The following is a 22,754-nucleotide window of genomic DNA, read 5'->3' as shown; positions in this document are numbered from 1 at the left end:
CCTATTCCTTGTTCCTATAATATGCCTCCTGCATATTATAATTCTGCTTTCTCAGATATCAAGACTTACAACTCTTCACCATTCCCACCCCTGTTGGCCAAAGCATCAGCTGAGGTCCTCAGTCCAAACCAACCCCTCTGGTTTTAGTTTCTTGTTTGGTTTTGGTACCTGGGTACACTTTCCTGTGAGTTAAGTTTTTAAAATGATGTTGAATATTACATCTTATTCTAAATTTCTAGATTCTAGTTTATATTACTTGCTACATTGCCCTCAACAGAATTCTGCCTAATAATATTTATTGTCTTAAACTTATTGTTGTGAGATATTAATATAGCTATGCCATTTTTCCTTTAACGTAATACTTGTCTGATGTATCTATTTTCCATTCTTTGACTTTCAATACTTGTGCATTCTTAAGTTTCAGTAGTACCTTATAAGCATCTAACATTTTTTCTTTCTTTTTTTCTTTTCTTTTTTCTTTCTTTCTTTCTCTCTCTCTCTTTCTCTCTCCTTTTCTCTCTTTTTTTTTTTTTGACAGAGTCTCACTCTGTCACCCAGGCTGCAGTGCAGCGGCATGATCTTGGCTCACTACAACCTCCGCCTCTCGGGTTCAAGCAATTCTCCTGCCCCAGCTTCCCCAGTAGCTGGGATTACAGGTGTGCGCCACCACTCTGGGCTAATTTTTGTATTTTTAGTAAAGACAAGGTTTCACGATGTTGGCCAGGCTGGTCTTGAACTCCTGAGCTCAGGTGATCCGCCCACCTTGGCCTCCCAAAGTGCTGGGATTATAGGCATGAGGCACTGTGCCCAGTCGCTTCTAACATTTTTTCTACGTAAATTTTAGAATCATTTTCACAAGTTTTAAAACAAATCCTGTAGGGGTTTTATTTGGTATGACGTTGGACTTATGGATTAAATAAAGAAAACTACCCTTCCTACTGAAGGATTATCTGAGCCTTTCCATTTACACAAGGGGTTTTCATTGGTTTAGTCCCCAAATGTTTAAAATTTTCTTGATATATGTCTTATACATTTATTAGTAAATTTATTCCTATATATGTTTGGTTGCTTTGAGAATAAGACCTCGCCCTACCCTAGTACATTTCTCCACATAGATTAAATGATTTGTTCACAGAACTCACAACATCAATAAGTAAGTAAAAATTTTGTAGCATGAAAACAGCCTTGAACTCCTGGAATGAACATCAACCAGACTGTTGTTTTGCCACAATTTTCACGAGAAGAAGCAGGCAAAGCCATCTTTACTCTGTCCTATTAAAACTGGAAACAACAATAAATATTTTTTCTTTTTTGAGACAGAGTTTCGCTCTTGTTGCCCAGGCTGGAGTGCAATGGCACAATCTCAGCCCACCACAACCTCCGCCTCCTGGGTTCAAGCGATTCTGCTGCCTCAGCCTCCTGAGTAGCTGGGAATACAGGCATGCGCCACCACGCCTGGCTAATTTTGTATTTTTAGTAGAGACCGAGTTTCTCCATGTTAGTCAGGCTGTCTCGAACTCCCAATCTCAGGTGATCCCCCACCTCAGCCTGCCAAAGTGCTGGGATTACAGGTGTGAGCCACCATGCCCGGCCAACAAAAAAGATTTTTTAACATGAGAAGATTGTCAGCTTTCCCTGGTGTTCAGAGAGGAAGGGCTTTAGAGAGGTCTTGGGGCTGCAGGGACAAAGGGTGCAGGAGAAGAAGCCTTAGAGCTGAGCAGGAGGAAACTGACACTACATGGCTGCAGGCCCAGCGTGGAAATGAACTTCTAGAATGCTGTAGTCGAAGAGCCAGCTTAATTTTTTAACTGCTGTGTTGTGTGATTTTTCCATCCTTCCTCATTTCTAGGGGTATTAGTTAGGCTATGGGCTTGGAAATTAATTTGAAGAACCCAAATAAATGTGGTTTAAATTTGATGAAAGTTTATTTCTCTTTCATGTATCATCAGAACGTAAGCCATCTGGGGCTGATATAGCAGCTCTGTGACTCCTCCTTTTAGTTGCTATGTCATCCCCAGCAGCCACACCCTTATTCACATGGTCCAAGATGCTCTGATGCTCTCCCTTGTCAACATTCCACCTGGTCGATGAAAGTTTGCGGCCAAGGAGGGCATGTCCCTTGTCTTTAAGGACACAGCATCACATTTTCTTACAGCCTGTTTGCCAGAAGTTGGTCACATGGACACACTTTGCCTTAAAGAATGCTGGGAAATGTGTGCTTTTTCCCTGAGCTGTCATGTTCCTTGCTAGAGATTCTGTGACCATATAAGAATGGAAGAACAGGGGTTGACAGGCAAGAACTGATCTCCATCTCTCCAGACCTACTGTAGAGCTTTTGAAACTTGGTTTGTGCATTATTATCTCATTTTTCCAATATGTCTGAAGTAGGAGTAGGAGTTTTGTGGTTATTTAGAGAGCTTTATTTTCTCATCTGTAAAATTAGGCAGTAGGTTTATGATGCAAACATTTGGGGCCAGCATTTGTGTGATCTCCTGATTCCTTCCTATTTCTTTCAACAAGTCCTCACTCCTGATTTCTGACCCTAGAAAGAAGTGAAAAACAGAACTTATTGACAAGAGCAACATAATCCCCAGCTATTACTCTGCCCAATCATTTTCTTAATGAGCTCATTTTGGAAAACAGTGAAGATCAGGGTCAGGGCAAGGCAGAGAAGGGCACCTGGCCATGGTCACTGTCAAGGTCCAAGGCATAGGACATATCCTACCCTTGGAGACACACAAAGTAGGCTTCTGCCTAAGAGTTAGGGCTGGAGCCTTTGGACCATTGTCAACAACAAATGTTTATTGCTCTCCTTCTTTCTGCCAGGTTATTCTCTAGCTGACGATGATGATGTTGAACAAGATAGATACAGTGTCTGTTCCCTGGAGCCACCAGAGAAGACAGACATATAAATAAGCTATCACCATTAAATAAGTATACAGTGCTGTGATGGCACATAAATGAGTGTCCTGCCTTATACTGGATGATCAGGGAAGGCTTGCTTCCCATGCAAAATGGGATTTGAGCTCACACTTCCAGTAACAGTCAAGCTGGAAGGTAGGAATGGGAAGAGAAGGGCATTCTAGATTTAGAGAACAGCATTTTTAGCATGTAGGGCTGAGGTGGAGTCAGGGAATGAATGGGAGTGATAAGAGGCCACAGAGGCAAGTGGGAGCCAAATACCAGTCTCCAGTGCAGCAGCGTTGGATGGATCAGTGCTGGAAGGAAGAAAAGCCTACATTACCAGGGTTGGGGGGTGTGTGAGGGGTGGGGATTTTAAGGGTCATCCAATCCAGTGGCATTTAGTACTGTCTCCCTTCCCCCGGGGCTCATTTTGGAATTTTATGGTAGGTATTTTGTTATATTTGGTGTCAGTGGTAACATTGCTACTAGCGTTGTGGATAGGAGCCAGGATCCTGCAATGTACAGGACAATCCTGCCCATTAAAAAAATGTTCACACTTTCAAATGTCTTGCTGAACATTCAGGTAGGTGAAAATTCTATTTCTAAATTATCTGAATCTAAACCTGTTTTCTGGATAAACATGTATTTTTGCACAGTTTTAACATACACTGATATTCCAGGAATGTAATTATTGTATAATCAAGAGACAATTGTCCTGTGTTTCATTCAGAACTTCACCAAAACATGTTTGCCATTTTGGATCACACTTTTGTGACTTTTAAAACAATATAAGTCACAGCTTTGTGGCTGCGGCATTCAGACAACGTCTATGTGTAAAGGCGACCACCTTATTAGGTCTCCTGCAGCAGCCAAGACCAAACACATTGAAGTATGTGTTTTTAAACGACAGATGACGGTCCTCTTTTTTTTTCTCTTTCATTACACTTAAGGCATAACATTAGTTTTTAATATGTAGGTGTGTATGTTATGTATGATTTTCTAGGCCATTATGTATGAATATCAGGTCAGGAGAATAAGATGGACATTACAAACTATTTGTTAGAAAAAGGGGGCATTGGGTGTGACAGAGCGCCATCCACTGGTCCATTTCCAAGACTCCCACACGTGGCTGCACCTGCAGCTTCACCTCCCCCGGCTGGGTCCCCGCTTGGCTCTGATTCTTACCTGCCCCATTCTCCAGGGGTAACAGTCACCGTGGGCCAGACCCGAGCTAGCCGACACGGATGCGGCCACAGCTGGCCGGGCGTGACCACCAGCGAGGCGGAGCGACCTTTCTCCCAGAGAGGCCCGGCCGCCTGGTGACGCACTTCCGGCAGCGCCGGGGAGCAGCCCGCTGCGGAGGTGAGTGCAGGTCTCCGAGCACTGTCGGTCATTCCCTGTCCCCCAGGCTCTGGGTCCGATTGAGACGCACTCCCACCCTGGGTGCTGCTGGGTCTCCCGTGGCCTACGCTGCCAGGAGGCCCAGGCTGGGAGAGGGAGCAGGGCGGCGGCCCGGGGTGCTCTTCCGCTCTCCTCGACTCCAGCTTTGGTCTTTGTGGCTCTATAGCTTGCGCCCATTGGAAGGGGAAACCCACGTTGCTGTCCCAGCCACGAGGCCCCGAGCATTTAGCACTTGATCGGCTGGGGGAAGATGTGTCGGTGCAGCTGAAGGGTGGAATATTTGCGGGCATGAAGCGGCACGAGGTGATACCACAAGTCTTTTGACATGCTGAGGTCTGGCAGGAACATTAACCTATGTGCATCCTGAGTATGCACCGTGTGCTCCCAGGCTCCTGACATAGGGTTATGAGTTAGGGCCGAGTGGGAGCGCAGAGCCCCTCCCAGTCACCCGGCAGCAGAAGAAGCCCGGCTTTTGGAGGACATTATCTCCTGGATCAGTGTCAGTCCCAAAAGGTAACTCAGCCCTCCTTCTCTCGGCTCTGGGTTGACAATGACCTGGGAATGACTTCTACAACGTAATTACGAAGTCACTCAGTTTTAGAATATATTTAGTAGTTTCAGAATCGCTAATTCATACCCCCATAAAAAGCAAATTTACTACCTAAAGTACAGTACTTGGATACAGGTCTTTTTGTCTTTAATCTTATGGTGTTTAGTCAAAATACTGTTTTCCAAAGTTGCTTACCCCTTTTCTTTCCTACCACTTAAGTGTGGTTATGTTCACTGTAGTATAGTTAGGCACATTGGCTGTTCTTTGTATTACATTTTGGGTCCTCAATTTCACCCCATCCTTGCTGGTTTATATATTTATTTAAAATATATATTTATATGTTATGTATATAGTAGTAAAAAGCATCCATGAACACACCACCCAATTAAGAAAGAGAAGATTGCCAGTACTGCTGAATTATCAATGTGTTCCTCCTCCTCAACCCAACTCCCAGCCTCCAACCCCTAGAGGTAACAGTCATCTTGAATTTTGTGTTAATTGTAGCCCTATTATTTTTAAAAATAAGTACGTATGCATGTATCTGTAAGCAATGTACTTAAATTTTTTTTTTTGAGCTTCATATAAAGCTCCATTGTGTGTATAAGTCATCTGGGACTCGCATAATTCAATGTTAAGTTTTCAAATTCATTCTGTGTGTAGCTTCTGGGTAATGTTCCGTTGTAAAAACTGTATGAAAATTTATCGATGTATTTTCGATGGACATGTGGGTTGTTTTCAGTGTTTTGTTATTAAAATGTGCTGATAATATTTTTGTGTGTACCTCCTACATATGAGAGTTTCTCTAGTGTGTAAGTTTTTTAAATTAGGCACAAATGTTGAATTATGTTAAACATCTTTGGCATCTGTTGAGATGGACAGTGTGTTTATCTTTCTTTGATTTATTAATGTGAAAAATATACTAATTAGTATCCTAACGTTGAGCTTTGTTTATCTTCGTGGGATAATCCTACTTACTCATGATATATTTAATGAACTACTGGAGTCTATTCCTTGATAGAATTTTTGCATTAGAATTCATAAATGAGACTGGTCTGTAGTTTTTGCATCAGTATTGTGCTGGCACCATAAAAAGAATTGGGAAACTTACTTTGCTGTGCTCTGCTACGGTTTACATAGTGTTAGAATTACTCATTTCCGAAACATTGAAAGGATTTGCTCATGACACATCTGAGCTCAGTGTTTTGTGAGAGTTAGTTCTTCACTGGCCATCTTGGTTTAATTAGGTAAAAGTAATCAAGGATTATGTAGAAAATCTGTATAATGTCATAACAGGAAAAAACCCGGAATCGTATTTAAAAAAAAAAACTGTCCCCTTGGGAGGGAGCCAAGAGACCAAAGAATGCCTTGGACAAGTCCAGCTTGGCAAGTAGATGAGTTTATTAGGACTTACATACTTACTCCTGGATGGCGGCAGGACAGCTTTAGAGACCTGTGATGCCCCTCGTCTCTAAGTACTTTTTAGAGAATTTTCTGGCTGTTTGCCTACTGCATTTAAATGATGAGACTTTTCTTGGTAGGTTCTCATATACTTTCTAGGATGTTTACGTTCTTGCAAACACCTGCTCCTCTGCTGAGCCCCATGGTCTTGACTCACTGCCTGGCCTTCAAGGTTCAGGCAGCAGGTATACACCCTTGACTATACACCCTTGACTAGCTGAGTGGGGTAGCTATCACACTACATATGTAATTGGTAGAGTTGATTTGTTATCTAAAAATGGAGTTGTATATTCTCCCATCACAGAGTAAGTTTTCTCTTTAAACACCAGATAATATATTTTTTTAAATGGACACGAGTCACAGAAAAACCCTGAAAAATGTGTAAAGTAGAAGTTAGTAGATTGAGTTATATAACCATCATGCAATAAAGCCAGAACTTATAAACTGAAGAAATGAGCAACAGCAAACTATCCTAAGCAATTACTAGGTCAGAGACAAAACAGAATTGCTGACTGAGTATAAAACAGTAATTAAAAGATGAAATATAAAAACCTCTGGAATGTGGCAAATAGTGTCTCCCGAGGAAAATTTGTGGCCTTATAGGCTTTAATTGCCAAATAGGAAAGAATGAAAATAATTGAATAAGTCATGCAACCTCAAGAAGGTAGGAAAAAAGCCTTTTGTAGTCTAAGCTTCCCCAAAAGCAGAACATGGAACAAAGATATTTGTGTAGGAATTTATTTAGGAATATGGTCACAGGGGCAGAGTGAACGACAAGGGGAGTGAAACAGAGATGGGAGAACTGGTACAAGGATGCATTGGTATGCTCGGCCCTCAACAGGCTCTGCCTTGCAGGGCCTTTGAGGAGCCTTGGAGTCTTAAGGCTGCCCTGCTGGGGGATTGATGGGGAAAACATTTATCCATTGGTTTCTCTCCCCCATTGGTCAAGGGGGTCCCACAGGTGTTAATGCCTCTGCACTTCAGGGCCCAGCAGGTGTCCACAGGTGTCCCACATAGGACACCAGAGAAGCCCCAGGGCAGGAACCAGGCATAGGTGATGTAGGTCCTTGTGAAGGTTCTGGTAGGTTGCAGCTTCATAAAGCTGACTAACCTCTGTAGAACTGGACTAAGGATGGGATAAGAGGATTGGAGTGGTGCTTACACTGCCCCTTACAGAGCTGAAGGAACAAACTAAGAGCAGAATTAGTGAATTTAAAACAAATAGAAGAAAGTACTGTTGCTCAACTAGAAAAGCTGGTTCTTTGAAAATAGAGGGAAACCACATTAAAATAAGTAAACCACTGCTCAGCCCAACTGTATTAGTCTGCTTGGGCTGCCCTAACAAAATACCATAGACTGGGTGGCTTCACCAACATACTTATTTCTCACAGTCCTGGAGACTGGAAGTCCAGGAGCATGGTGCCAGCTGATTTTGGCTCCTGCCGGGGCTGTCTTCCTGGCTCATAGATGGTAGCCCTCTTGTTGTGTCCTCACATGGGGGAGGCAGGGAGTGAGTAGGTACGTGGGCTCTGGGTCTCTCCTTCTTGTAAAGGCACCACCCCTATTGGACCTCATTTAACCTTAGGACCTTTGTCCGCCCCTTAGGACCTCATTTATTCTTATTACCTCCTCACAGGTCCCGTCTCCAAATACAGTCACACTGGGGGCTAGAGCTTCAACATATGAATTTGGCAGGGACATAAATGTTTAGTCTCTAACTCTAACCCTGGGAAAAAGGTCTAGAAAGCACATATATTCAAAAGAAGAAGTGGGAAAAGCAAACTGCTCTGGATATGGAGGAAATGGAAAGAAACATGAACCAGTATTTTCTGCAACTCTGTACTAGTAAAGTTGAAATCCTGGAAGAAATGGATGATATTTTAGGAAAATGTAATTTCAAGACTTTAGGGGCAGTAAAAGTCAGAAAATCACTAGTCCATGTGTTTTTGAATACAGTGAACAAGAGGCTCTGGGTCACGGGACTGGCTGCTACAGTGATCTCCTCTCTCAGGAGCTGACGCAGAAGTGTAGGCCTTGGCTCATTCACTATCAGAAGACTGGAAAGTTTGGGAAACAGCCTGGTCCCTAACTTCCAGCTCAGCTTCCTAAGGACAGCACAGGCTGTCCTTAGGAGGACTGACTTCTCAAGACCTCTCCAGAGTGTTAGGATTCTTGAGGACATTCAGAGCTCTGAGGAAATGCGGCAGGATACTGGGGGGCAGCTGCCTTCTCCAGGCGCTGCCTCCCTGGGGTCTGACTCCCCAGGCCTGTGTACTGGGGCTGCAGCCCAGCCAGCCCAGCTTCTCCTGCTGTGATACTGAAGATGATGCTTGTGTTGAGAAAGAGAAATAAGTCAAAGATCTTGGTATTGTCCTATTTCTTGAACTGAATTGTGGATACATGACTTTTTGCTTTATTTTTTAGGCTCTGCATACATTTTATTTTATTTATTTTTATTTTTTATTTTTTTGAGATAGCGTCTCACTCTCATCACCCAGGCTGGAGTGCGGTGGTGTGATCTTGGCTCACTGCAGCCTTGACCTCCCGGGCTCAAGTGATCCTCCCACGTCAGACACCTGAATAGCTGGGACCACGGGCATGTGCCACCACCCCTGGCTAATTTTTTTTTTTTTTGAGACGGAGTCTTGCTCTGTCGCCCAGGCTGGAGTGCAGTGGCGCAATCTCGGCTCACTGCAAGCTCCGCCTCCTGGGTTCACGCCGTTCTCCTGCCTCCGCCTCCTGAGTAGCTGGGACTACAGGCGCCCGCCGCCACGCCCGGCTAATTTTTTATATTTTTAGAGAGACGGGGTTTCACCGTGTTAGCCAGGATGGTCTTGATTTCCTGACCTTGTGATCTGCCCGCCTTGGCCTCCCAAAGTGCTGGGATTACAGGCTTGAGCCACCACGCCCGGCCTAATTTTTGTATTTTTTATAGAGACAGGGTTTTGCCATGTGTCCAGGCTGGTCTCGAACTCCTGAGCTCAAGTGATCCACCCGCCTTGGCCTCTCGAAGTGTTGGGATTATAGGCACAAGCCACCGTGCCCAGCAGGTTTTATATCCACTCTTCTTCTTCTTTTTATTTTTTATTTTTATTTTTTAATTATATATATGTACTCTTCTGTGTGTGTGATATGTATCAGAATTGTGAAGTTCTAAGGTTCCTGGCAGTGAATTTCAGTGTCATATCCTGGAGTCCTAGGCACTGAGCCAGTGAACAGATCACTCCCTTCTTGGGCAGCTCCTGTTCGCACTCCTATTTGGATGCAAGCTGCCTGTGTCTTGCATTTTCTGTGAGGGGCTATGTTGCTCTGGTGGGGGTGGCTTGCCTCACACTTGTCTCTCTTTGTGTTTCTCCTTAGCTGCAGCCCTTCTCTGAGAGGGGACCAGGGGATGGCAGCCATACACCTGACAGCCTGGCCCCAGGTGAGCTATGGGGTCCTTCAGCTCTTCCTCTGGGCAGTTTCAGATTGAAAAACATTGAGAAGGGGAGCTGGTGAGCCTCGGGATGACAGCTGCTTCCACCTGCTGGACTGGAACTTGTGGGAAAGAGGTGTTGTGCGGGGAGGGCGGCAGAGACCAGGACAGTAGCGAGTGGAGGCAGCGGGAGAGTGAGCAGGAGAGCAGGAGGGTGGTGGTCTTCTGCACACTGAGGGTCTCTGCTCCTCTCTACAGGAGCACCCCCAGCATAGGGCTCTGGGTGAATGGGGACGTGGAAACCACCCCTGTGGGATGTACTGTGCGGGGGTGTGAGTGGAAGACAGTTGCAGAGGATTGGACTATCTGTGGTGGGGATGTAGAGAAGAGGAATAGCAGGACCTGATCAGAGAAGGATGGCTGTGCCTCTAATTCAGGGGTAAGGGAAGGTCACAGGGAGTGGAGTCAAGGGAGGGGGAAGACAGTCACATGGGACGGAATGTCTCATTGTCCTTGTGAAGCTTTCAAAGCTTAGGATGCAGACTTTAGGTCTCTGAGAAGAGCTTTCCACCCTGTCCTGCAGAAAAATAAACCTGCAAACCAAATTTTCCATACATTTTCAGGGACTTCACGGATCCCCTGAAGCTCATCCATGGACTTCCATGGACTACAGATTGGGAACAATCATAGCCACAGTCACACCAGTTGTATCTTTGGAGGCTTACTATGCTCCAGGCGCCATGCTAAGCCCTTTGTATGGTCGTTTGGTCCTGACAACCGCCTCTGTGATAAGTGCTGTGTTGTACTCTTTCCACCTAAAAAGAAAAGGCAAAAGGGGAGCAGAGTAACTTGCCCAGGATCACAGAGTTATTGTGTGATTCAGAACTGCTTAGCCATAAGACAGCTGTGGAACCAGTGATGTTAACTTGGTCAGATTTGTAATGTGTATGGAATAATTTGTAAGGAAGATTCAAAAGCACGGTGACCACTTCACAAAGAATCCCACTGGTCCCGTGACATGGGCTTCATCAAGGAAAGCCATCATTAAAGAGGGATCCAATTCAAGTAATGCTTAAGGTAGGAAAATCATGGCTGGGTGTGGTGGTTCACACCTGTAATCCCAGCGCTTTGCGAGGCTCAGGTGGGTGGATCCCTTGAGGTCAGGAGTTCAAGATCAGCCTAGCCAACATGGTGAAACCCTGTCTCTGCTAAAAATAGAAAAATGAGCTGGGTGTTGTGGTGCATGCCTATAGTCTCAGCTACGCAGGAGGCTGAGGCAGGAGAATTGCTTGAGGCTGGGAGGCAGAGGGTACAGTGAGCCAAGGTCGCGCCACTGCACTTCAGCCTGGGTGACAGAGCGAGACACTCCATCTCAAAGAAGAAAAAAAAATCTTTCGGACATAGAGAGTCAAAGGATTTGTGGTGATAAGGAAGGCGGGAAGTCAAGAACAATCCCCAGGTTTCTGGCTGAGGTTTCTTGTGAGGATGATTCTGACCCCAGCTGAGGTGTAAGTTCAGAAGGAAGTGCCAACTTACCGGGGTGGTGGTGGCGGCGGCACACGGTGAAGACATTATATTTTGTGCAGAGAAGTTACTTGTTGAAGGTCACACAAAGAAGACTCACAGAAACACCTAGAGGTTGGACTAGAATTGCTGATGGGTGGAGGTCAGTAAACTCCAGGAAGACACATCCCGGCAGAGAGGAGTTGAGCAGCAGATCCCTGCCAGTGATCCCCCATGGTTGTTAGAGCAGGCTGAGGTGGGCAGAGGGTGAGCCTACCAGAGGCTTCAGCTGCCCAGGAGGGGTGGTTGGGCCTGGGAGCGACACGAAGCATCCCTGAGTGGTGGAGCTTGTGCCAACCACATCCTTAGTGATGCAAAGGGGAGAGTAGCCGGCCAGTGGGAAGGCCAGTCTCCCTGCTTTCCCAAATGTTCTTGGAGAAACAGTGAAGCTTTCAGAGAAGTTGGAAAGGATGAGATTTGAATGGGAGCGGGGAAGGAAAGTTCTGGCTTTCCAGGAAGACCCTGCAGCCTGAGCAGCATGGAGCATCCTTGGCTGGAGGTGCTCAAGCAGAGGCTGCACAGCCCCTTGTTGGGGGGTCTGTGAAGGGAATCTGGTGGGGCTGGATGAGACAGAAGCCGTGGCTGACCTTTGGGGGTGGCTTGAGCTGTGAGGATGAGGGCGATGGGTGGGGAGCAGAACAGGGCTGAGGTTAGGTGCAGGGGAGCCAAGACCTCAGGGGAGTGGTGTGGGACCTGCTGGTGGATCAGCCCCGAGTTTGCTGGGAGGGAGCAGCTTATCTAAAAGAGTGGAGTTGGCTTTAGAGAATTTGCTTACAGAAAATTTTTTTCTTTCAGCCTGTCTTATGTTACCTCTTATTTGTGTGAAAAATGGCATGAGGTTTCCCTGCTGTGGGAGAAGGTGGATACTCTGTAGTTTACTTTCTCGATGTTTTTTCTGAGATCTTTCCCTTGTTGTTAATATTAATTTTGTGCTCTCACAAGCACCCTCCCCAAGCCCTTATACTCCCCTCTGCCCCTCACTTAGGGCCTGAGCCATGGAATTGGCCCTAGGGCAGCAGGAACCTGTTGTTTCAGAAGTCGGTGACCTTTGAGGACGTGGCTGTGTACTTCACCCAGGCGGAATGGGACGGCCTGTCCCCTGCACAGAGGACCCTGTACAGGGATGTGATGCTGGAGAATTATGGGAATGTGGCCTCCCTGGGTAAGACCTCTCTCCCCTGGGAACCTGGACTCTCTCAGTTGGGGTTCCTGGCTTGCTTCTCCCTTACAGGTTACTGGAGGGATCTCTGGTAATCCTTTACTGAGTGAGAACCCCAGAGCTGTTCCTAATCTCCTAGACTTAGAGGTTACTGGCAGGGGCAAATGCCAAGCCTTTTGTAGGCCTATATAGGACTTTGCTTGGAACTGGTTGATCCAACCCATGAAAGCTATGTTTTGGAAACACTGGAATCCAGTGGCTTCCTGTTCCACAGTGGCATCTTCAGTTGCCCCCGCATCTTACCTGTCTTGAGTCTTTTCAAGGATCTCAGTGTACTCTGGATATTTCAGGCCAAGGTCAAAAAGTGGTATCCCTTTGGGCAGAATCTCCCTGCTTGCCCTGCATGAGGTCTCCTAGGCCTACAGTCTGGGCCCTTCCCAGGCTCTCCCACACTTTCCCAAGCCTTCACCCCCAACCCCCACGTTTGCCTCCCACAGCCCTTGGAAGTCTCCAAGGTCTCTAGTCCTTCCTAAGCCCCACAGTACTTTCCCGTAGTCCTGAGGCTTGGGACCTCCTGGGGTTCTTACCTTCCCTCCCCATTGCTGAGACAATCTGAGAAGAGGCTTAGGAATTTGTCTGTGGGAGTTTATTCATCTGTCTCTCCTATTTACCTCTCCCAAACCAGGATTTCCACTTCTCAAACCTGCTGTGATCTCACAACTGGAGGGAGGAGGTGACCTGGGGGGCCCATCTCCACTGGCTGCAGGAACAGGCCTCCAGGGCCTCCGGACTGGTAAGGGAGGTACATATTTCCCATTCTGTTGGAATTTAGCACTTTAGGCATAAAGCCAGCTTTAGCAACATATAAACATACTGTGTTTATTGGCCAGTCATACAGAGTGAAGTTTGAGTAAATTTTGATGATTCATAGAGATAGATAGTCCTTATCTTTCTGTCTTCAAAGTTTGTTGTGTCTAATTCCAAGAACAGATCTTTTTTCAAACCCTTCATTCTGACTCTTCAATCCTAATTTTGGAATCCTGCCTTTCTCAGACAAAATTAAGGGACTCAGTAGTTTGGGAGTTCCTTGCCATTTCTAAGCATTGTTCACATAGTGTGGAGGATACAGAATTAACAGCCTTTTCACACAGATAGAAGTGGTTAAAAGAAGTCTTTAGAGGAGACTTTTCTGAGGTCCAGTCCCAACTGTGCTGCTTCCTAATTTGCGTGACTTTGAGTGGGTTACTTGAGTGTTCTCATCTCTGAAAATGGGTTAATAATAAAAGGAGGTAATAGTACTATCTTGTGGGTTGAGGATTAAATGAGATAACATATCAAATACCTAGCTTATAATGTGTGCTCAGTTCAGTATTTTTATTTTGGTTTTGGGGAAGACAGCTGTACACAGGGAAGGTAATGTGGAAGGGAGGAAGTGCTCTTAATTTTTGCTTCTTAAATGTGAATGTGTAAATGAATCCTGAGGTCTTACAGATATGCAGTAAGTGTGGAGTCTGCATTTCTATGAAGTTCCCTGGTGATGTGGCGATGCCAGTACTTCTGGTTACCAGACTACACTTGAAGGAGCAGGGCTCCAATTGGTGCCAGTAGAGTAGCTGCCAAATGACTTCTCATTCCCCTGAGGCCCCCCGTTATTTCTTATATTTAGGGTCTGTGAGATTCTCTTGAATTTTTTCAGTGAGTCTTCATTTTTCTTAGATGGTTTCTGTGGGTTTTTATTCCTTTTGATCATTCTATCAGATTATATCTGACCAAGGAAGGCATGTTTTGGAAATGGAGAGTTTGCCATATAATGGCCTTGACAAATATAGGAAAAAAAGTGATATTGTGAGGTCTTAATCAAAGGACCTTGTGTTTTATTCTGTAGGCAGCTGACTGTCCTGAAGTCTTTGACTTTTCCAGGAAACCCATCATGATCCTAGCTGGTGATAGAAACGTTAATGTAGTCAGTGTATGTGGGTTAATTGGGATGAGGAATCAAACAGGCTCTAGGCAGGCAGAAGGGAGGGCAAAGGGCATGAGGCCCATGGCAGTAGCATTGACTTTCTTTTTAAAAATCTTCAGAAGCCCACTCAGTGATACCCGTTTAAGACTTATTTGCTGTAACTGTGTCAAATGGCCATCCTCACTGCAAGAGAGGAAAATGAAAACGAGAGATATTTCACCTATCATATTGAGAATAATTAAATTATATTCAGTGTTGGTGAGAGTGCAGCAAAACAGGAATAGACTTCTGGAGAGGATGACTAGACGTCTGATAGTATAGATGTCTTAGTCAGTTTGGGCTACAATAACAGACTGCCATAGATTGGATGGCTTATAAACAACAGAAATTTATTTCATACAGTTCTAGTCCAAGATCAAGGTGCAGGCAGGTTCTGTCTGGCAAGGGCCTGCTTCCTGGCTAATAGGCAGCCATCTTCTCACTGTATCCTCACATGGTAGCAAGAAAGGGAGCTCTCTGGGCTCTTTTTTAAGGGCATTAATCCCATTCATGAGGGTTCTGCCATAGCCCAACCTCCTAATACAATCACATCAGGGGTTACGATTTCAGAATATGAATTTGTGGGGAGGACAAACATTCAGTCTATAGCAACAGATGAGTATTATCTTTTTAGCTGGGAAGAGACCAATATTATTTAGAAAGTGCTTGCTGGGGAATCCAGGCAATTGGAGGGGCTTATTGAGGGCAATCATGAAATACTGGGGCAGGGGGCATATTACATGTGGTTGAGGAGTGATGAAAGATAAAAAAATATGAGGCGGCATTTTGGGACTCAGCTTTTGAGAAAGTTGGGAACAAATGGCAGAGATCAGTAGTTCTAGTTCTAAAGACTATTGGGATTATAAAAAGACTTTTAGGGAGTGATCAAGTTTAGGATTGGTAAGTGAAAGGAAAAGGCAAGGTTAATGCAGCAGTATTTGGAGGGGACTGGGAAGAAATGGGATGAGATGGACCTTAAATAGAGCCTGTCTAAAGTGGAAATGAAGTTGAAGGAGGAATTTTGGAAAGCCCACAGTTAACGTTCTAAGGAAAGAAACAAAATTATATCCATTTTGCTCCCTGGTGCTGCTGACTCTTGTCATCCTCCAAGTTGCCATATCCTGTTGGATCCTGTACCTTTTCCTTCTTCAGCATTTTACTTTTTTTTTTTTTAGTAAGGAAATGAGTGCTATAGGAACAACTAAGAAGAAACTGCAGGGTGTAGAAAAGCATGGTGTGATTAAAAGAATGCTGATCTGGTGGACAAGACCTAGAATTTTATTCCACTACTGTCACTTTTTTTTTTTTTTTTTTTTTTTGAGATGGAGTCTCGCTCTGTCACCCAAACTGGAGTGCAGTGGCAAGAACTTGGCTCACCGCAACTTCTGTTTCCTGGGTTCGAGCAATTCTCCTGCCTCAGCCTCCCAAGTAGCTGGAACTACAGGCACATGCCACCATGCCCAGCTAATTTTTTGTGGCTTAGTAGAGACGGGGTTTCACTGTGTTGCCCAGGCTGGTTGCAAACTCCCAAGCTCAGGGAATCTGCCTGCTTCAGCCTCCCAAAGTGTTGGGATTACAGGCGTGAGCTACCGTGCCCAGCTGTCACTTTTTTTTTTTTAACATTTTATTTATTTTTTTTTCCCCTTTTTTTTTTATTATTATACTTTAAGTTTTAGGGTACATGTGCACAATGTGCAGGTTTTTCACATATGTATCCATGTGCCGTGTTGGTTTGCTGCACCCATTAACTCGTCATTTAGCATTAGGTATATCTCCTAATGGTGTCCCTCCCAGCTCCCCCCAACCCACAACAGTTCCCGGAGTGTGATGTTCCCCTTCCTGTGTCCATGAGTTCTCATTGTTCAATTCCCACCTATGAGTGAGAACATGTGGTGTTTTGTTTTTTGTCCTTGCGATAGTTTACTGAGAATGATGTTTTCCAGTTTCATCCATGTCCCTACAAAGGATGTGAACTCATCATTTTTTATGGCTGCATAGTATTCCATGATGTATATGTGCCACATTTTCTTAATCCAGTCTATCGTTCTTGGACATTTGGGTTGGTTCCAAGTCTTTGCTATTGTGAATAGTGCCGCAATAAACATACGTGTGCGTCTTTATAGCGGCATGATTTATAGTCCTTTGGGTATATACCCAGTAATGGGATGGCTGGGTCAATTGGTATTTCTAGTTCTAGATCCCTGAGGAATCACCACACTGACTTCCACAATGGTTGACCAGCTGTCACTTTTAACTTTCATGTGATTGGTTATGTTCTCTCCATTGGCCTTGCGTTAGGCACAGTGGGAATGGTGATTTTTTTTTTATCATTACTTTCATTGCTTTATAATATTGACACCTACACTCAACAGTACAGAAAGTGTATAAAGTGGGGAAGCAAGTCAACCAAACTTCCTATGCCAGTTTAGTTTCTTACGGATTCTTCTAGAAGTTTTCTAGATATGTACAAATATGTATATCTGCCTTTTATATTTTTCTTTACACAGCTGAAAATCTATTCTATATACTGTTTTTTCAACTTGTTTTTCCATTTGATTGTATCTTGGATGTCTTTTTATGTCAGCATATATGGATTTATTGTATTCTTTTACTAGTTAGTTACAAATTACTTATCCCAACTTATGGAGAAACTCTACGTTTTTTGACCTAGTTTCGTGATTTTAAGGAGCCCCCTGATTATTATGGTCTTTCATAGCACAGTTCACTTCTTTTTCCTAACATGGTTCTTACATGACATTTTATGTTTTCTGTTTTTTATAGTAGATATTCAGACTGACAATGATTTGACAAAGGAAATGTATGAAGGGAAAGAGAATGTATCATTTGTACTTCAAAGAGACTTTTCCCAGGAAACAGACTTTTCAGAAGCCTCTCTTCTAGAGAAACAACAGGAATTCTACTCAGCAAGAAATATAAAGAAGGAGAAGAGCAACACCATTGATGGAACAGTGAAAGACGAGACAAGCCCTGTGGAGGAGTGTTTTTTTAGTCAAAGTTCAAACTCATATCAGTGTCATACCATCACTGGAGAGCAGCCCTCTGGGTGTACAGGATTGGGGAAATCCATCAGCTTTGATACAAAACTCGTTAAGCATGAAATAATTAATTCTGAGGAAAGACCTTTCAAATGTGAAGAATTAGTAGAGCCCTTTAGGTGTGACTCTCAACTTAATCAACATCAAGAAAACAACACTGAGGAAAAGCCTTATCAGTGTTCGGAATATGGCAAAGCTTTCAGCATTAACGAGAAATTAATTTGGCATCAAAGACTTCACAGTGGGGAGAAACCCTTCAAATGTGTGGAGTGTGGGAAAAGCTTCAGCTACAGTTCCCATTATATCACACATCAGACAATCCACAGTGGGGAGAAGCCCTATCAGTGTAAGGTATGTGGGAAGGCCTTCAGTGTTAATGGAAGCCTAAGTAGGCATCAGAGAATCCATACGGGAGAGAAGCCCTATCAGTGCAAGGAATGTGGAAATGGCTTCAGCTGTAGTTCTGCGTATATTACACATCAGAGAGTCCACACTGGAGAGAAACCTTACGAGTGTAATGACTGTGGGAAAGCATTCAATGTTAATGCGAAATTAATTCAACATCAGAGAATCCACACTGGAGAGAAACCTTATGAATGTAATGAATGTGGAAAAGGCTTCAGGTGCAGCTCCCAGCTTAGGCAGCATCAGAGCATCCACACAGGAGAAAAGCCCTATCAATGTAAAGAGTGTGGAAAAGGCTTCAATAATAATACAAAACTCATTCAGCATCAGAGAATCCACACAGGTGAGAAACCCTATGAATGCACTGAATGTGGAAAAGCCTTCAGTGTCAAAGGGAAGTTAATTCAACACCAGAGAATTCACACAGGCGAGAAACCCTATGAGTGTAATGAATGCGGGAAAGCCTTCAGATGTAACTCCCAATTTCGGCAGCATCTGAGAATTCACACTGGGGAGAAGCCCTATGAGTGTAATGAGTGTGGAAAGGCCTTCAGCGTTAATGGGAAACTAATGCGGCATCAGAGAATTCACACTGGGGAGAAACCTTTTGAATGTAATGAGTGTGGGAGATGCTTTACTTCTAAAAGAAACCTACTTGATCATCACCGAATCCATACTGGAGAAAAGCCCTATCAATGTAAGGAATGTGGGAAAGCCTTCAGTATCAATGCCAAACTAACTAGGCATCAGAGGATACATACTGGGGAGAAACCTTTCAAATGTATGGAATGTGAGAAAGCGTTCAGCTGTAGTTCTAACTATATTGTGCACCAGAGAATCCATACAGGAGAGAAACCCTTTCAGTGTAAGGAGTGTGGAAAAGCCTTCCATGTTAATGCCCATTTAATTCGGCATCAGAGAAGCCACACTGGGGAGAAACCCTTCAGATGTGTGGAATGTGGCAAAGGCTTCAGCTTTAGTTCTGACTACATTATACATCAGACAGTCCACACTTGGAAGAAACCCTATATGTGTAGTGTGTGTGGGAAAGCATTCAGGTTCAGCTTCCAGCTCAGTCAGCATCAGAGTGTCCATAGTGAAGGAAAATCCTAATAATGAGAAAGATATAGAAAACTCTTAAGGTTAATGCCAAAATGGATCAAGTATGATCAGATTCATCCATTGAAAAACCCCCAAGAGGGCATTAATATGGCAGAGTCTTCATATGGGAACGGTTTTTATTTTATTCAGTTTTAATCAGGAAAGGATGACCAGTTAAAGAGAAACATCCAAAAATAAATAGCTTTGTTTTGTACTAACAGGAATTAGAAAATATAAGGAAAAGATTTCATTCCCAGCAGCATCAAGAAAAGTAGATTTTCTAGAAATAAACAGTTATGGAGGACTTGTATGGAGAAATTTAAGTCTTCACTGAGGGCCACTTTACAAAGGAAATTTGAATAAATGGAGAGAGAGAGAAGCCTTGTTGTTGGATAGGAAAACCCATACTAAAGATACTCTACCTACACTAATTTATTTGTTTAATTTTTGACAACAAGCATGTATTACTTTTGAAAGGATGAAAAATAAAGATTTATTTAAGAAAGGAAAAAGGTATGAGTACATTTTTAATTTTCATCTAATTGAGAAAACCTTTCTAAGCATTAGATGAAAGCCAGAAACTAGCCACAGGGTATGTACTGATAAATTGACTACTCAAAACTAAATATTCCTATATGTTTTTGTTTCAAAGTTTAAAAGATAAAGCACAAAATGGGGAAATACTTTTGTAAGATTTGTGATATAAAAATGTAGTATTTGGGCATGGTGGCTCAGACCTGTAATCTCAGTGCTTTGGGAGACTGAGACGGGAAGATTGTGTGAGGCCATGAGTTCCAGACCTGTATGGGCAACATAGCAAGATCCCATTACTACAAAAAATAATAAAAGCCAGGCGTGGTGGTATGTGCCTGCAGTCCTTGCTGCTTGGGAGCCTGAGGCAGGAGGATCGCCTGAGTCCAGGAAATCGAGGCTGCAGTGAGCTGTGACCACTACTGCACTCCAGCCTGGGTGGCAGTGAGACCCTGTCTCTTAAAACATTAATACCTAAAGATAAATAATTTAGACACACTAACAGGCAGCTTTTAAACAGATATTAAAAAATGACTGTTTAAGAAGAGATGTTCAATCTCAGTACTCTAAGGTGTGAAAATTAATACTTTTTTTGTATATTACATTGTTACATGTGCATACATGGGATACTATGCAGCTGTCCAAAATGACATTTACTATAGATGCCCTTTATATAAGTATAAAATGTAGTCAACAAGATAGCATGTTACAGGGTTTCTGTTTTGTAATAATTGGAACTCTTGCATAAACACATGGGTTTTCAGGTCCTGAAGGAAGGTGGCTACCTTGGATTCCCAGTCTCATTGGTGGTTTTCAAGGTTTCTGATGAAGATCTTGGAAGCCTCAAGATACTCTTTAGAAGGGAATCTCTCAACACCTTAAAAAATTCTAAGCAATAGGCTGGGCGCAGTGGCTCACGCCTGTTATCCCAGCAGTTTGGGAGGCCGAGGTGGGCGGATCATGAGGTCAGGAGATTGAGACCATCCTGGCCAACATGGTGAAACCCCATCTCTACCAAAAATACAAAAATTAGCCAGGCGTGGTGGTGTGTGCCTATAGTCCCAGTTACTCAGGAGGCAGGAGAATCACTTGAACCCAGGAGGTGGAGGCTGCGGTGAGCCAAGATCATGCCACTGCACTCCAGCCTGGGTGACACAGTGAGACTCTGTCTTAAAAAAAAAAGAAAAAAAAAAATTCTAAGCACTAATAGGAGCAGGCAAGCTAACTATCAGGAAGCTGAAGAACAGCAGGGCCAATAGTAAGTAGTAAGAAAGGGACCAGAAAACACAGGCAAGAAAAGGACATGATAACTTCTGCCATCCCCCAAGTGCCACACACCCTTTCCTCACCATGCCCACCTGTGAGCTCTGTAAGGCATATGCTGTCTTTGGCCCCCAGGCTCCTTAAAACAGAAGCTAGTCAGCATTTAGTTTAGAATGAGGGTCAAAACCACTGGAGGTTTTCTGAATGTGGGACAGTTATTTAAGATAATTGGACTGGGAGCATCACTCTTCCTTCAGATCCTCATGTTCCAGGTCTTCTGACATGCCACAGATGAAAACAGGAGAAAAGCAATCGCTAGTAAATTAGACTTAACAATAACCAGCAAACTCCAAATCCTCATAAGCATCCCTGCAGGCCCAGAGATACTCAAGTTTCCACAAAGTCAGATAGATGAATGAGGCTGCTCAGAGTGACAATAAGGAGTAGGGAGGGTGGAGAATTGAAGAGTGCATGCCCTACCTAAAGAAGGCAGCCTCGACTCAGCTGTAGCAAATTCTGGGTAGGCAGCCAAGCAGTTCCAGTAATGCCAAATATTCTGAGTCTTCAAAAAGTTAGAAATCGGATTTTAAAAAATGAAATCTCTCTCTATCCCTCTTTTTGCTTGTTAAGATGAGGATTTATTGTCTCAGAATCCTTGAACAATTTTTAGTAAAAGTCCATTTCTAGATGGTGGTTTTCTTCAATAAATCATACGGCAGAATCTATTTGTGGACACCAGGACAGTATAACAGTATGGAGAAAATAGGGTCATCACCTGCTATTGGTAGCAAAGAAACACTGCTTTTCACAAGACCTTTGATACCAAATGTGCTGGTTTTTCACATGATTCTCCAATTCTCTGCAGACACCGACTGGGTGTCCTACAATTTTTTTTTTTTTTTTTTTTTTTTTGAGACAGAGTCTTGCTCTGTCACCCAGGCTGGAATGCAGTGGCCTGATCTCGGCTCACTGCAAGCTCCACCTCCTGGGTTCATGCCACTCTCCTGCCTCAGCCTCCTGAGTAGCTGGGCCTACAGGCGCCTCTCACCATGCCCGGCTAATTTTTTGTATTTTTAGTAGAGACGGGGTTTCACCGTGTTAGCCAGGATGGTCTCACTCTCCTGACCTCGTGATCTGCCCGCCTTGGCCTCCCAAAGTGCTGGGATTACAGGCGTGAGTCACCGCGCCTGGCCCTACAATTTTAACAATTGACACTTCCAGAGTAAGTGAAGACACCACAGGTTAAGGGCTCAGTTCTACATGACTGTCCCGCACTTCAGACACAAGTTGTAAGTAGAGGGTCCCCAGGTTACCCGTGCTTCTGTGTGACATGGCTACAAATTGGCGGTTCCCATGACCCCCTCTTCCAGTTCAGTAATTTGCTAAAACAGTGCACAGAACTCAGGAAAACACATTACTATTACCATTTTGTTGTAAAAGATACAAATGAACAGCCAGATGAAGAAGTACTTAGGGTGAGGACTGGAGGTCGGGTTATCTTCTCACTCAGACAAATGACGTGGTCCCACCCTTGTTTGCTATAAGTTTGCTCTAAGTTCACAGGGCTGTGAAAGGGCGGGGCCCCAATCAGAGGTAGTCAAAGTGAATTTTATCCCCAGGAGAGTCCAAGGACAGCTGGGGGAGAAATGCCTAGAAAATGTATAATATATACTTTTAAAAGACACATCATCATTTTGCCCATTTCCAAGTTTTGGGTATCTTTTTTTTTTTTTTGCACACAGATGAGAAAACAGGTCTGAAGTGTCTTCATATCTCTGGGCCTCCGTTTGATCATCTGTAAAATGGGGTAATAGATAACCTGCCTCCCAGATATGGTTGTGAGGCCTGAATTACTTATTTCTGGGAAAGGCTCAGCCAGAGCCTGGCCCAGAGGTGGTGAAGGGGGTGGTGGTTTGAGTGTGTGCACATCTGATGTACAGTCATGC

The 22,754-nt window shown here is 44.0% G+C and overlaps 2 protein-coding genes across 9 annotated transcripts; one reads left to right on the top strand and one right to left on the bottom strand.

The window, feature by feature from the left end:
* Positions 1–533: 533 nt before the first annotated feature.
* LOC100582585 lies at positions 534–4,611 on the bottom strand. The gene is made up of 2 exons (XM_030829651.1): positions 4,090–4,611; positions 534–3,218 (listed from the first exon to the last, which is right to left on the bottom strand). Exons 1-2 carry the CDS (start codon positions 4,593–4,595, stop codon positions 3,089–3,091), a joined length of 636 nt encoding a protein of 211 aa, XP_030685511.1. The 5' UTR covers positions 4,596–4,611; the 3' UTR covers positions 534–3,088.
* Positions 4,234–19,526, top strand: ZNF23 (zinc finger protein 23). 8 transcript variants are annotated; one of them, XM_030829624.1, is made up of 6 exons: positions 4,242–4,266; positions 9,674–9,737; positions 10,352–10,805; positions 12,327–12,453; positions 13,136–13,252; positions 17,234–19,526. In XM_030829624.1, the coding sequence occupies exons 3-6, from the start codon at positions 10,797–10,799 to the stop codon at positions 19,024–19,026; spliced, it is 2,046 nt and encodes a 681-aa protein (XP_030685484.1). In that variant the 5' UTR covers positions 4,242–4,266; positions 9,674–9,737; positions 10,352–10,796; the 3' UTR covers positions 19,027–19,526. The 8 variants fall into 8 exon arrangements, with proteins under 8 accessions (XP_003263023.1, XP_012360120.1, XP_030685491.1 ...); XM_030829627.1 differs by having other exon boundaries at positions 12,277–12,453; XM_003262975.3 differs by lacking the exon at positions 10,352–10,805 and having other exon boundaries at positions 4,234–4,266; positions 12,277–12,453; positions 13,136–13,243; positions 17,237–19,526.
* Positions 19,527–22,754: the final 3,228 nt, after the last annotated feature.

This window comes from Nomascus leucogenys, chromosome 2 (assembly GCF_006542625.1).
Source record: "Nomascus leucogenys isolate Asia chromosome 2, Asia_NLE_v1, whole genome shotgun sequence".
NCBI lineage: Eukaryota > Metazoa > Chordata > Mammalia > Primates > Hylobatidae > Nomascus > Nomascus leucogenys.
Note: the sequence above shows the minus strand (reverse complement) of the source record. Positions and strands in the feature narration are given on the sequence as shown.

Excerpts from the sequence above, each read along its gene's own strand:
- LOC100582585 (XM_030829651.1), bottom strand. The coding sequence starts at position 4,595 with ATGCCCGCAAATATTCCACCCTTCAGCTGCACCGACACATCTTCCCCC. Across the intron at positions 3,219-4,089 it reads ACCCCTGGAGAATGGGGCAG|CACTGATCCATCCAACGCTG; the intron begins GTAAGAATCAGA and ends TCTTCCTTCCAG.
- ZNF23 (XM_012504669.2), top strand. The coding sequence starts at position 9,705 with ATGGCAGCCATACACCTGACAGCCTGGCCCCAG. Across the intron at positions 9,738-12,326 it reads ACCTGACAGCCTGGCCCCAG|AAGTCGGTGACCTTTGAGGA; the intron begins GTGAGCTATGGG and ends CTGTTGTTTCAG. Across the intron at positions 13,253-17,233 it reads CCTCCGGACTGGTAAGGGAG|TAGATATTCAGACTGACAAT; the intron begins GTACATATTTCC and ends TGTTTTTTATAG.